Below are 13,241 nucleotides of genomic sequence, written 5' to 3'. Positions count from 1 at the left end.
CATGAAGTATGGCTAAGGTTATCGGTCGGTTGTTCAAAAAAAAACCAGTGAGACAAAAATTTAATTCCAACTTTAATACTATCCAATGTTGGAAAATATATAATATGGGACTTTCATGGTTGATGAAATATCGAAAAATAATATAATATATAATATGAGACTTGAATGGTTGAAGAAATATTGAAAAACAAAATAGAAATAAGTTAGTGGGAGGAGCATGAAGTATGAAGTGCCCCCACGCAGGATCGAACTACGGACCTTCAGTTTACAAGACTGACGCTCTACCACTGAGCTATAGGGGCATCTCACCCTCACAGTCAAGATATTTAATAGCATATATATTCTTGGAGTTAATTTTGATGCGTCAAATTAACTGTATCTATTACTCTAATTAAGAAAAAAAATTCAAACCACCCACATATTAGCTCTAATGAGTTCAAAGAGAGATTACTTATTTTGACTTAAAGAGATCATATGTCTTTCGATTATATGTGATCGGTTACAAGGTGAGACGGTTCTTTGCTTAGGATTGGGAACCACCCCTACAATTCCCTGTCAATAAACCAAATTCTCATTTCTACCCAAGAACCAATCTATTTTATGTTTTCGGTAAAAAAAATCAAATTTTCATAGCAAAATACAAAAATTGCACTATTTCACCATAAAAAAACATATGTTGGTCTAGTGTTTTTGTTGTTGATTATTCGTGTTAAAAGACCATGGTGCAATTCTTGATGAATGCAAAACAGTCATCTTTATTAGAATTTTCGCTATTGTAAGAATGGGAAAAACTTGAGTCTTCCAATTGAAAAAATGCCATTTTCATATATCCCCAGAGTCTTTCTCTCTTCTCTCCAGAAAAATAATAGATTACTCTCAAAACTTTTCACATCTCATACCTGGATCCTACCTCTTGAATATCTTCACTTCTTTTCTTAGAATCCAAAATCCAATAAGTTTCATATCCACATATCATCCCTAAAACACATTTATGTTCCAGATCTTGTTCATGTTCTGAGGATACAAAGGCTTTTATTTTCTGTAATTTGCACCTGTACTTTTGATATCTCCACTTGTAATCTTTTGATATTATTTAAATATCATTAATTTGCTTAACATTACTTAATATTTTCTTAACTGCAATTTATGTTACAGTAATTTAATTTACATACCCCACAATCGGCATATTTTACCGCATGTGGTTGGTCTGCTTATTTAATTTTGATGTAATTTTCTGCCTTTATTATATATCCTTACTTTTTCTTACCGTTTTACCCTTTTCTCTTAATGCTCATTCTTTTATTTAGTTTCATAATGTGTAGCAAAATGGTGAGCTAATCGTACCGTGATAATGAGATTCCTTAACTTATTTAACCCATTTCCTTGAAAAAAAAATAGAATTGGAAACTCTCATTTGGTGGGATTTGGGAAATCCCACTAAATGAGATTCCTTAAATATGAAGAGAGAAGAAACAACGTAAGGAAACATATACCATTAGTTTGAATTTGCTTGTAAGCAAGCAAACTACATCCAGTGGGATTTAAATAAACCATAACTTCCATGAATATAAAAGGGGAAAAAGCCTGAAATTCCGATAATTATGAGGGTGAAATAGGGTGGCAAAATCATATGGTAGTATCAGATTAGTATTGCCTATTTTGTCATTTCATGTCGTGATCAAAATATTCCAAAGTGATGACAAACGGTTTGTTAACTGAAAATTTCAAGTTAACCGTATTGTATTATGTCGTGTTTAATTTATATTCGGATTTCTCAATTTGATTCAAATCATATTTGAGTCATGCTTTTTTTTTTGTTCGATCATTTTGTGATCTCTAGTTCGAAACAATTTATATGCATTTTACTTCCTAAATCACACTGTAATTTGATTTTTCTATTCTTTTTATATCTGAATTCGTATCAAAAGAGATAAGTAAATTTATTTTTTCAGAAGAGGAGGCTAACTTAGGTTTTAGTGTGCAAACAGAAGAGCTTATGTCCCGTGTACCTTAATGAATAAAAAACTTTGAAAAAAATTGAAAGTCCAATTTATCTGTATTATTTGCATTTTGGAGATTTGATATTCTTCATTTATGAATTCTTAAGTACCATTTGATTTATTTGGGACCAATATTCCACCATATAAATTTTGGAGTTAATTACCCCCTGGATTTCTTTTTCTTGTATAATGCCATTGGATTTGTTTCTTTAAATATTGCACACATGCAAAAAGAATGATTCTTTACAGCAAATTAGTGATCCGGTTGCCAATCACGAAAAAATTAAAATGAACGGTTCAAATTGCACCGCTACTCATTAATAGTAATGGTACCGTTATGTAAGTATAGTCCTAATATATATGCACTCGAAATTCGATAAAATAGCAAGAGAATAACTTATGTTTTGGTGAAAGTAAACACTAAATAATTCAGCCAGGTCATCATAATTTTGTTATTTTTGACAAAACTATTATAGGAAACAAAACTATTAATTGACGATGATTTGCCACGGTTACATTGAAATTAGATTGAGAAAGTAACTACATGTATACAATACAAAACACTAATACTAGTTACTCTAATTTCTAAATGAAAATTTTATTTATGGGAAAATCGTTCAAAAAGTCCTAAATATATTATATGACGACCAACTTAAACCTAAACCTTTGAACTAGGTCAATTTAGTCATAAACATTTTGATAATTATCCAAATGAGTCCCAAACCTTTTAATAATTTGCCAATTTAATCGTTCCGGCCAATTTTGATCGGAAATCGCTGACGTAGCAGTCTAGTCAGCACCGACAGTCCTACGTGTCATGATCAACACTGACATAGATAATTATTTAAATTTTTCTGATCTTTTTCTTTTTCTTTTCCCCTCCGCCGGACTTAGGTGAGTGCCACCCTCCACTGGCCCGGCGAGGGCTACTCTCCTTGGCCCTTGGCGAGGACAACCCTCGCCTTAGGTCGGCGAAGAGAAAAGAGAAAAAAGAAACAAAGAAAAGGAAATGGAAAAAGAAAAAAATTATCCACGTTAGCGATTTCCAACCGAATTGGCTAAAGTGACTAAATTGATAAGTTGTGAAAATGTTTAGGACTAAATTAACACAACTGAAAAGTTTATGATTGAATTGGCCGTCATATAATAAGTTAAGGATGTCTTGGACAATTTTCACTTCGATTTGTACATTCAATATTTATCGATGTTTTCTAGTCATTATTTGCATAAGGAAGACAAAACAATTTCCTTCTCTAAAATAGCACTGAGAATATATCATTTGGAAGAGAGAGAGAGAGAGAGAGATCTGGCCTCACCCTCGTGTAGCCAATCACAACCCTCCCTGAAATTGCTCCTGATGAGCCTCTTTCACTTCCTCGTCTCTTCCTTCTTATCTTCCCCTCCACCCCACCAGCATCATTACCTACTCATCTTACTTGTCACACCCAAGAAACTCTCTCCCTCCCTCCCCTCTCCACTGTATGGCGACGAATTCTCTAAACCCCCTCCGCCACCACCATCACAGCCAGCACCACCACCATCACCACCGCCTCAGACGCCGCCACTCCCTAGACTCCCCGTCCTCTCTCTTCCTCAAGCCTACCACCACCACCACACAATCTCTCTCCTCCCACTCACTTTCCTCCACCACCACCACCACCTTTTCTCTCTCCCCCACCACCTCCTCCTCCTCCTCCTCCTCCGCCACCGACGCCGCCACCTCCACCACCCCCTCCCCCTCCTCCACCTCCCTCGACCTCCTCGAGCGCCACCTCGCCGCCAAGAACTTCCGGCAGGCCGACGAGGAGACCCGCCGCCTCCTCATCGCCCTGGCCGGCGACGCTGCCATCAAGCGCGGCTACGTCTTCTTCTCCGAGGTCCAATTCATCGCCGCAGCTGACCTCAAGGCGATCGACGAGCTGTGGCGTCGCCACAGCGATGATCGCTTCGGATACAGCATCCAAAAGAGGCTGTGGGATAAGGCCAGGAGGGACTTTACGAAGTTCTTCATCAAGGTGGGATGGATGAAGAAGCTGGACACGGAGGTTGAGCAGTATAATTACAAGTCATTCCCAACTGAGTTCATGTGGGAGTTAAAGGAGGACACTCCCGAGGGTCATTTGCCACTCACCAATGCCCTGAGAGGGACTCAGTTGCTCAACTGCATTCTCACTCACCCTGCTTTCGCTGACATAGAAGATGAAGAAGAAGAAGAAGAAAAGGCGCAAGAACAAACTGATCCAGCAATCAAGAACGGCGGGTATGCCTCCTCAAAGCCACAACCCAAAAGGGTGTTCAAAACAGACTACAGCTTCTGATCTTGTTTCAGGATTATTGTTAATGATGAATCAATCTTGATGAAATCAGCACACACATAATTGGTTAATTGTTGATTGGTCTTTTATTTTCTGAATATTCTGCCTTCTTTTTCCCTTTTTTGGGGTTTTCCATCATTTATGACAACATCATTGGCATGGCCATGTTGCCATCTGAGTTAGGCCAAGTGGGTGGGTGATATGGAAGACCGATATTGTCTGTTCCAAATGGGGAACGAACATTGTTACAGAAAAAAGAGCATGGGGACAAGTGAATGGTGAGAATGAAATGTAATTAAGTGGGTTTTTGTATGGGACAATGGGGACAAAGGCAGGGGCCAGACATTTTGTTCTTTTCACTGTCTTCTTTGACAAGGTTAATAATTAATATCAACACTACCTGGGTTTGGTTTTTTAAATTTTTCACTGGTGATACCGAGGAGTATTCTGGGACTTGGAGAAATCTGATTTGCATTCAACATCCCTGAAACATCATAAAGCCTCTTTTGTTTTTCCCAAAAGGGAGCGGAGCCAATGGGTTGTGATGGAAACACCCACAAATCAAGAGCAGCACATTACAACTGAGAGGAACAATTTGCCTCCTCAACAAGTGAGGCAAGAACTCCCCAGTAGAGTAATTAATTAGCTTTACTATATTTATTTACCAGAATAAACAAGTTTTAATTAATCCAAGAGCTCCAACTGCTCGATATGCTCCCTGGAGGTATAAATTTTGATGTTAAGAAGTTCAGAAAATATCGTCTTATGATCGCAATCGTTCCATGCACGTCGTAGGACCATAACAAGTGGTAACCAGAATTTCATTCATTCTCAATTTCATCAGGAGAAAACCTGGAGATTGTTCTCCTTTTCTTCTCTTCCCGTTTCTGTTTTTTTTGGTGTGTTTTCGTTGTGTTGAATTCGTTATTTTTTCTTCTTCCAATTCTGATCTTCCGCATAAGGAAGTGAACAAGATATTTGCACAATCCTTTGTAAAGGGAGAGATTTTCAATTCTATGAAGCAGCAGAATGCTAAAACTTAGCTCATGTTTCTTCTTAACATTGTTCCAATTCGAAGAGAACACCAAAAATGCTAAAATTGAAGATCTACATTGTTACTGCTCAAACACGCGCTACCACAATGAATCTTGATTCTTGACCGAATCAGAGCATTTAGACTATTCAGACAAAAAAAGAACTATAGGTGTCATCAGACGGACCGAAAAAACAAAACTCTTGGTGTGAGAACTCTGCACTTCAATAATAAGACCGGTTGCTGCAAGCAAGTTCAACACCGTGCATGGTGAGGAAGAAACTCCAAAATTCATCACATTTCCTGAATGACAGTGACTATCTTTTGATCAAATGAATAAACAATCAATGACGGTAGCAAATCATGCCATCACGCGTTTTTTTCGAGACATATTCCCCCTAATTTATTTTGGGGAACTTTCTTGCACTAGAGATATTCCATTTGGAACCATTGCACAAATGAGTACACATGCATGTGCTTGTCTTCATGAAGTACAGGATGCTGTCACAGCATGACTATTCATTAGCTGTTGCTAAAATCTTTGTGGAATACAAGCAGAGAGTGCGATCACCACATGCATATGGAGACAGGTTTCCAGTCACGTTGAGACTTGCATCTACTTTTGAATAAATCACATGGGACCAGGGAAAAAAGAAAACACATTTTTTTTTGTATACCACTCATGAATACATGAGAAGTCGTCAATTGTTAAATCTGCAGACATGTTAGAAGCTCATATCCTCGATAATACACCACAACTGCCTCAAGATAGGACTAAAAGAGATTTATGAATCGTTTCCTATATATGCAGAAGCCACAGTTATGGTTTACTTAATGATTTATGCCCTTCTATAGGCAGCTAGAGCACACGTTAGAAAACTCGTACACAAAAAAGTTTCATGAAGGAAGATGATGATGTCAGAACTTACTCAGTAATTGTACTAAGCACAAGCGCAGAGTCTCCTAGTATGCTGATGCGAACCCTCACATGAAAGTGCCGATTGTCTTTGGGTATACAAGCAAGCTCCTGGATTCTAGAATTCATGGTAAAGATTTCAGTACGCTTACAATAATTGTCAACACACTTCTATGTAAAAGCAGACATCTATGCATACTGATTTCATATTCAGAGCATTACTAAATCCTGTAACAACACAAGGTCCCAAGCCCAAATTCCCCTAGATGATGCCAAAATTAAAGTATTCAAGTGATGACCTAGGTGTCCAATCTCTTTTTATGTATCACTACACAATGTCCTTCCCAGCAGGACGAGGAGCATTACAAATGCACCACATTGTCAAGACTGTCCTCCACACACTGACTAATTCAATGCATGCACGATTATTAACACATGGGTTTCTGGAAGCTAAAAGCCCATTGCACTAGCAGCATAAAAAATCATACCAGATGTCTAGGCGCATCATCAACAACTTCAGCAGGTTGATCTGCTCCAATGCTTGCCAAACAAGCTCCTTTACAGCTCATATGTTTCTGCATACTGTCAAAAGAAAATTGAAATAAGAAACCAAAAAAATATTGCCACAGAACTCAAAGCATCTACTGAAGCCAATCATGGCCACATTCTTTTAGGAGAAAACTCGCAAATTCCAACACCCCCCACCCCACTGGGCGGGAAAGTCAGTCCCTGCCAAGGATTTCAATATTATCTACTGAACTCAACCCGGATAACTCTTTCTTCCTGAAAAAGAACTAAATTTCTAACCGCTCAGAAGGTTCATCCAAGTTTTAAGGCCCCCCCTATGGAATTAGATTGAAAACAAATGTGAAATTACGGTCTGTTTCATATATGCGGAGTAAGGACAAACTCCATGTTTTCTTTCAAAGCCCAAGAGGAGAAGGATAAGCAAACATTTTCTAACATATCTTGTTAAAACTTTGAAACCCATCACTAATCTTAATATAATCCAAAGATATGAAAAGGTGATGATTCAGTTAGAATTGAACCATGATTAAGCAGGTGATAAAAGGGAGGCACATAAAACTCCGAACACCCAGAAATTAGCAATCTTTTGCCACAAACAAAGAAGTAATGAAGACCCTGGCAAAAGAGATAAACAAAAAATCAAAAGTAAAGGAACAATGAAATCAGATCCAAAAATGAATTGTGTTCCTGGTTTGATGAAAACAACTAGCTGTATCAACCATCCAATGCAAAAGAAGAACACCAGGGGGGGCGCGGGGGGGATCGGGGGTGGTGAAATAAACTTACATTTCACATTGGTTTAGAAGCGCAAGCTTATTCGGGACACACGACTGCCCAATTGACCTGCAGACTGAATCGCAGGACTCACCTTGCCTAAAGGATGGAATAAGAAATCAAATGTAGGTTTCTCCACAAATAACTTGGATAAGTAGAAAGATTAACAAAACTGCTTACCTTCCCACAATGACATTGATACCAGTCAGTCCTGCTTCTAAACTCTTGCTGTTAACCCCTATTTTAGTTTCAACCATAAAGCAGTGTTAATATTGCAAATAACAGCACCTGATGCTTTTACCAGATAGATCTTTGCCTGGGTACTATTTAACATACCTGAAGAATTTGCAGGCAGGGAGAAACAATGATGGAATTCACTAAGATAAGCATTCTCATGAACCTGGAATAATAAGATCATTCAGATGTCACATTGACTATTCACAGAACTTAAATTCAGGTACTCTATAAGCAAGCATGAATTATGCAACGAACATGCAACAGAGGTGCAATGCACTCATCTTAACAATCTATGGGTTTTTTTGTCCCTCAACACTTAATAAGCTAATATTTGGGCTGAAACGTTTGGTTACCTCAATATCCTAGACTGCATATCCACATTATCACCAACAAGCAATCCATTGTCAGCATATAATAGCTAGCAGTCACCATAATCCGATATCACAATGTTACAGACAACAAAAGTAGACAGAAGTGAATACGGGCTGTGAAGCACATAAAACATGAATAGAGCAACAAATCACAATAATCAAACTCCATACATGTCCACCAATGAGGACAGGCAGATTTCCAGAGATCACATCGTCAAAAAATGATAATGGGCCACATGAGGTACTCCTCAATATTTATATTGCAGTTCTTTTGTCGCAAAGCATTCCCATATGCAGTAATGAAACTAAACATCCAACATAAGATCAACTTTATGACCTCATAGCGGGAAAGAAACCCCTATATAAACTTAAAGGAGAGGAAAAAGACAGCGATTTATTCCAAAATATCAAACAAAAACAATATCCTTTAAAGGAGAATCTATAACTCCCGTCAAAATGATTTGCTCACCACACTTTCGGAATTGTGACGGCATCTCCCAGTGCAGAAATCAAATACGCTACCGTAAGTACCTGTCACATGTAAATTTGGCTCAATATCATCCATACAAGACTTAAAGGAAGATGTCTTATTTTAGAAGGAAAACTGCATTTCTGCACTAGCATATTCTGCAAGTACAAGACTTTCAAATCAGAACCAATTAATATCCAGCTGCCAAATAAAGGGTGTTAAATGCACATGTTGACCATCATTTGAAGGTGCTCCATAATATATGCTGTGGAAATTTCTTTCAAACAACAGAAATCATCAAACTTTGAGATGTTACGGATAACACTGTGAAACATACGAAAAGCATCTTGTGAGAAGCACATGCACTAGATGAAATCAGAAGATGCAGGCAAAGCATATTCGACAGAACAAATCAATAAACAAAACCCCCAACGTGTAAAACTTCAACTTTTTCTAAACCAATAATTTAGTCAAAATTGATGTGAAAATCAATATTATATACCATTATTTGTTCACCAGTTACATTCAATCACTATATGCCCAAGATTGCAGAAAATAAGGCCGCGAAAAAACAAGAATACAAACATAAGTTTGAGCATAGTAGAAGTGAATAATTTGCTAACGAGTTAGAATACTTTAAATATGTATTTTACATATAATGTACTTTAGATAAAGACTATTATGAAGATGCAGAAGAAGACTTTGCAATAGTTTTTCCATATTGATTAAGTAAAATGTACCTGCTGTAGCAGGCTTGGCTATCTTTACTTTGAGCGCTTCATCCTTCTGAGTCTGCAAATCAATTGATAACGAAGCTATAGATTTCTGAACATCTTCCAAGATAGAAAATAAAACCAAAAGATAACTAAGCACAAAAGGAGCATAGATGAACATACCCTAGTTGGGTTCAGGCAGCATGACACACAATATTCATATGAGTTGCAACATTGCGAAAAGAGATTGCATCCACTATGAAAGCGAAAAAAGAAATTTCATCAGAATTCATGCACAAGTGTATGCAGTCAAAACCAAAAGTCTAATCAGCACAAAAAACTCACTAACAAGAGAATTTCTCTCCATTTTCTGGACAGCAGCGAGTCTGCGGATCTAGGGAAAAAGAATTACATACATGACCTGCAATTCACATATCCAATCAGAACGTTAAAACTATTAAAACACAGCAAAATGTTAATTCACACTGCATTCACAAAGTCATGGCTGCTATCACTTGTTATTGAATTAAATCGATTAAATCAAGTATCTTAAAGCAAATTACAAGTGAAAGAGATTCAGGGCAATGAGATAACTACATGCTCATGGGGACAATATAAGTGGTGAAGAAGATCAGAAATGACAAAGGCTCACCATTATCATCAGAAAGCAGAAGTCTCCCTTGGACTGTGTTCCTACATATGCGTCTCTCAAGGAGGCTTGCATCTCTCCTGCAAAGCAAAATTTTGCACTAGGTTGTCATAAAATCATCTCAAAATTTCCAGGTGTGAAAGCAAGCAAAGAGAAGCCATCATTTATCAGCTGAATCTGTCATTATCCCCCAGCAGAAGAAAACTCAGAGACCATTCAGAAGCGTCTTGTGTATCGACATTGTCTGCCAAGAACTTCCGTAACATAATGTGTATAATGACAAGCCCATCTGAATAAGGAATTTCATTTTCTTTCAGCCTAAAGATGTTTCCTCTAACTTATTCTCGTGCACAGATCTCCTTTCCTCCTATAGAGTCCTCCATCATACGAATATGCACATATATCACTCTTGTTGTCTACAAGATTCTAGTTGTTAAGAGCTCAATAAATACTGTCCCCTTTTTTTTCATACTTGTGTCTAGGCTCAGGAAAAGGGAAATTACACAAGTAATCAGACAAATACGAGATTCCAAATGACAGCAGAAAACTTCATCCGCTGGAATGACAAGCAAAACACCATAGAAGTTCAAAGCAAGACAAGCCATTAAGTTTTTCAATGTGTGGATACATACTTACCTATCTCCCTCACCTAAGGGGCATGTTCAGGTTAACCATCAACCACTGCTATAAAACTTCATCAGTTAAGGGAAAGAGTACTTAGGCTCAGTCTAGGCGCCTGATTTAGTTACCTAGTCCTAATTACAACAAGTAGCAGAAAAAAGATGACGATCGCAATAATGGGTTGGCTCTTGAAAATTCGCACCAAATGCTAATGCCGGGCATATTGAGGATGAGTAATTCTACATGTATGACAGAATGTAAAGTACACTATATGCAAGCACCCAACAAGAGTTTGTCATGTGACTCATATCTTTTTGTAAACCGATTTTCGTCTTTGTATCACCGGCATCATTAGTGTAGAAAACCTTTTTCCATGCATCCCATCAAGTTCCGAGACACCGTACCCTTTCTTGTTTCTGTGGGGCAGAGCACTAGTCATTATATCTACAACATGTTATCCTAAGGTGGATTCAAAGAGAGAGGAGCAGCCACCACAAATTTCAGTTTAAACTCACAAATTCTTCACGGGGCAAACCCACCTCTCCAAATCTTGAAAACCTCAACAAAAAAAAATAAAATTCACTGTTCTTAGCTACAAGACAGGGAGAGGTAATTAGCTATGCATAGCAGAATTTCTTTCTTTCTTTCTACTTTTCTTCGATTCTCGCATCCTGCGATGAACGCACAAACCCATCAACGTAAAGTGCGGAAAGAAGGAATAAAAATTTACCTGATTGCTAAAGTTGTTGAAGAATAGTGGAAGGCAAGCAGATGCGAGATCACCCACAACAAATTCCACCAAGATCTCCTCATTCTGGTCCTGGAATTTTCAATAACTCATCGCCATCTCTCTCCCCCTCCCCCTCTCTCTCTCTCTCTCTCTCTCTCCTCTCTTTGAAGTCTGTGTCAGCATCTCTAGACCTGTCAAATGGGTAAATCGAGTTGGATTTGGCTCGGATTATAAATGGTCCGACCCAAATTAACCTATTTATGTACAATGTAATTTTCTTGACTAGTACCTGATCCGATTCATATTGCTAAAACATATTCATATTTAATTAAATCTAGAAAAACTCATTCCCAAAATGAGATGAGAGTGTAGAGTGAGTGAAGGCGAGAGAGATGGGTTGAGTTTAAATAGTTGTAAACTCATTTATGACCCATTTAGAACCCATTTAATACCCATATAATACTTATACCTATTTACTAAATATAACTATCTCATTTATGAGTTATGATCAATTTATTAATATATGAGTTAAGAAATGAATTTATCACCCATTTTAACAAGTCTAAGTATCTCCAAGGATCAGGAATCTGGGTTTGGGCTTGGGCCTGGGCCTGGGCTGTCAAGAACAGGCTAGCTCTCATTTTACAGATTTTTGCTGTAATTTTTATTACATTCAAACCAAGAAGAAGAAGATTGGTCCTCTAAGAATAACCTTAAAATGCTTCATCTCGATTCGTATCCGCATCTCGAGAATTTCCGGGACGTAAAAAATCAAGAGAGTATTTCCTCTTCCAGGGAAAGATAGAGGAAATTGAGGATGCGGAGCATGCGAGCATCGACACATTAAAATAAAAATCACATCAGTGAAATTCACAGTCCCTGAACATTAGAGGCACAGGCTGCTAAGGCTCTCGTGAGAGCGAAAACTTTCTTCCTTTAGCGAGGTAACTCTTAACCAAACACCGATCCAAATCATTTTTTGCTGGAATTTTCATTACATGCAGACTAAAGAAGATTAGGCTTATTTAAGAATAACTCCAACATGTATTTCGTCGAACGGTTGCCGAGCGTGACTCTCTGTCTCTCACTGTTCCATCGTCAAATGTCCACAACCGGCAGGAACCAACACCTCCTTCGCTTGGTGCTGTCGTGCCGGAAGATCACCGCCCAGGTCACCGACCCCGCCACCTCCTCCATCGTCGCCATGGCCTCCTCCTCCGAGCAGGAGTTCCTCGCCCGGAACCGCGCCAATCTCGCCCGATTCCCGCGGACCCGCCACGGCGTCTGGGACGCCAGGGTCGCCTCCCGCGTCGGCGGGAAGCTGGGATTCCGGCTGATCGAGATCGGGGTCGGCAACGTCGAGATCGACCTCGACGAGGAGCTCGCGCGGCCGATCCGGCACCGCCAGATGGTGCTGCCGCTGTTTGATTCGGTGCGCCGCGCCGGGGTCGCCGTCGGCGGAGCCGACAAATTGGGAGGGATAGGGTTCGTGAGCCGTCAATCAGGCGTCGCGTGAGCATAGAAACGGTTGCCGATCATCGATTCGTTGAAGAGACGATGGCTTCGATTGGAAGCTGTTGGCCTGCTTGTTGCAGGTGAGTTGTAACTGTAACCAGTGAACAAATTTTGATATGTGTTGGCGGAATTGACCATAACTTGTTATTACTTCATGGTGGAAGAGTAATGAAGATGATAGATTCTGAAATTCTACTGTCATCATGCTTGGCATTTGAGTTATCCTTTTCTGGGTTCTGTAATATGAATGCCATCAAATCTGGTAGCTTGCTGTTAAAGATGTCTTTTTTATTCGAGTAATGGATGGTTTCGGTTCAGCTGATAAATGTATAAGTATAGCAGCAGATTGTAACTATGAAGAAATTGGAGA

At 38.8% G+C, this 13,241-nt stretch overlaps 3 protein-coding genes and 1 non-coding gene across 6 annotated transcripts; 2 read left to right on the top strand and 2 right to left on the bottom strand.

Moving 5' to 3' along the window:
• Positions 1 to 230: 230 nt before the first annotated feature.
• Positions 231 to 302, bottom strand: TRNAT-UGU (transfer RNA threonine (anticodon UGU)). The gene has a single exon. It is a non-coding gene; the product is annotated as a tRNA-Thr (tRNA).
• Positions 303 to 3,435: 3,133 nt separating this feature from the next.
• LOC115682026 (tetrapyrrole-binding protein, chloroplastic) lies at positions 3,436 to 4,734 on the top strand. Its single transcript, XM_030606162.2, has one exon. It carries the CDS (start codon positions 3,482 to 3,484, stop codon positions 4,316 to 4,318), a length of 837 nt encoding a protein of 278 aa, XP_030462022.1. The 5' UTR covers positions 3,436 to 3,481; the 3' UTR covers positions 4,319 to 4,734.
• A 570-nt stretch (positions 4,735 to 5,304) lies between these two features.
• Positions 5,305 to 11,550, bottom strand: LOC115682037 (uncharacterized). 3 transcript variants are annotated; one of them, XM_056314472.1, is made up of 12 exons: positions 11,357 to 11,550; positions 10,009 to 10,085; positions 9,702 to 9,777; positions 9,540 to 9,612; positions 9,384 to 9,435; positions 8,644 to 8,705; positions 7,903 to 7,966; positions 7,747 to 7,804; positions 7,579 to 7,665; positions 6,753 to 6,846; positions 6,278 to 6,382; positions 5,305 to 5,669 (listed from the first exon to the last, which is right to left on the bottom strand). In XM_056314472.1, exons 1-11 carry the CDS (start codon positions 11,437 to 11,439, stop codon positions 6,290 to 6,292), a joined length of 819 nt encoding a protein of 272 aa, XP_056170447.1. In that variant the 5' UTR covers positions 11,440 to 11,550; the 3' UTR covers positions 5,305 to 5,669; positions 6,278 to 6,289. The 3 variants fall into 3 exon arrangements, with proteins under 3 accessions (XP_056170447.1, XP_030462043.1, XP_030462029.1); XM_030606183.2 differs by having other exon boundaries at positions 5,305 to 5,665; XM_030606169.2 differs by having other exon boundaries at positions 5,305 to 5,651.
• Positions 11,551 to 12,400: 850 nt separating this feature from the next.
• Positions 12,401 to 13,061, top strand: LOC115679036 (uncharacterized). Its single transcript, XM_030602570.2, has one exon. The coding sequence runs from the start codon at positions 12,459 to 12,461 to the stop codon at positions 12,870 to 12,872; it is 414 nt and encodes a 137-aa protein (XP_030458430.2). The 5' UTR covers positions 12,401 to 12,458; the 3' UTR covers positions 12,873 to 13,061.
• The last annotated feature ends 180 nt before the right edge of the window (positions 13,062 to 13,241 follow it).

The sequence above is a fragment of the Syzygium oleosum genome, unplaced genomic scaffold (assembly GCF_021117445.2).
Source record: "Syzygium oleosum isolate NSW1041296 unplaced genomic scaffold, Sole_v2.1 Sole_v2.01, whole genome shotgun sequence".
Classification (NCBI taxonomy): domain Eukaryota; kingdom Viridiplantae; phylum Streptophyta; class Magnoliopsida; order Myrtales; family Myrtaceae; genus Syzygium; species Syzygium oleosum.
Note: the sequence above shows the minus strand (reverse complement) of the source record. Positions and strands in the feature narration are given on the sequence as shown.

Bases quoted from the DNA above. Each gene is read 5' to 3' on its own strand.
- LOC115682026 (XM_030606162.2), top strand. From the start codon at position 3,482: ATGGCGACGAATTCTCTAAACCCCCTCCGCCACCACCATCACAGCCAG.
- LOC115682037 (XM_056314472.1), bottom strand. From the start codon at position 11,439: ATGAGGAGATCTTGGTGGAATTTGTTGTGGGTGATCTCGCATCTGCTT. The intron at 9,778-10,008 runs GTGAGCCTTTGT...TGTGAATTGCAG, and splicing joins TCTGCTTTCTGATGATAATG to GTCATGTATGTAATTCTTTT. The intron at 7,666-7,746 runs GTAAGCAGTTTT...TCCATCCTTTAG, and splicing joins ATCAATGTCATTGTGGGAAG to GCAAGGTGAGTCCTGCGATT.
- LOC115679036 (XM_030602570.2), top strand. From the start codon at position 12,459: ATGTCCACAACCGGCAGGAACCAACACCTCCTTCGCTTGGTGCTGTCG.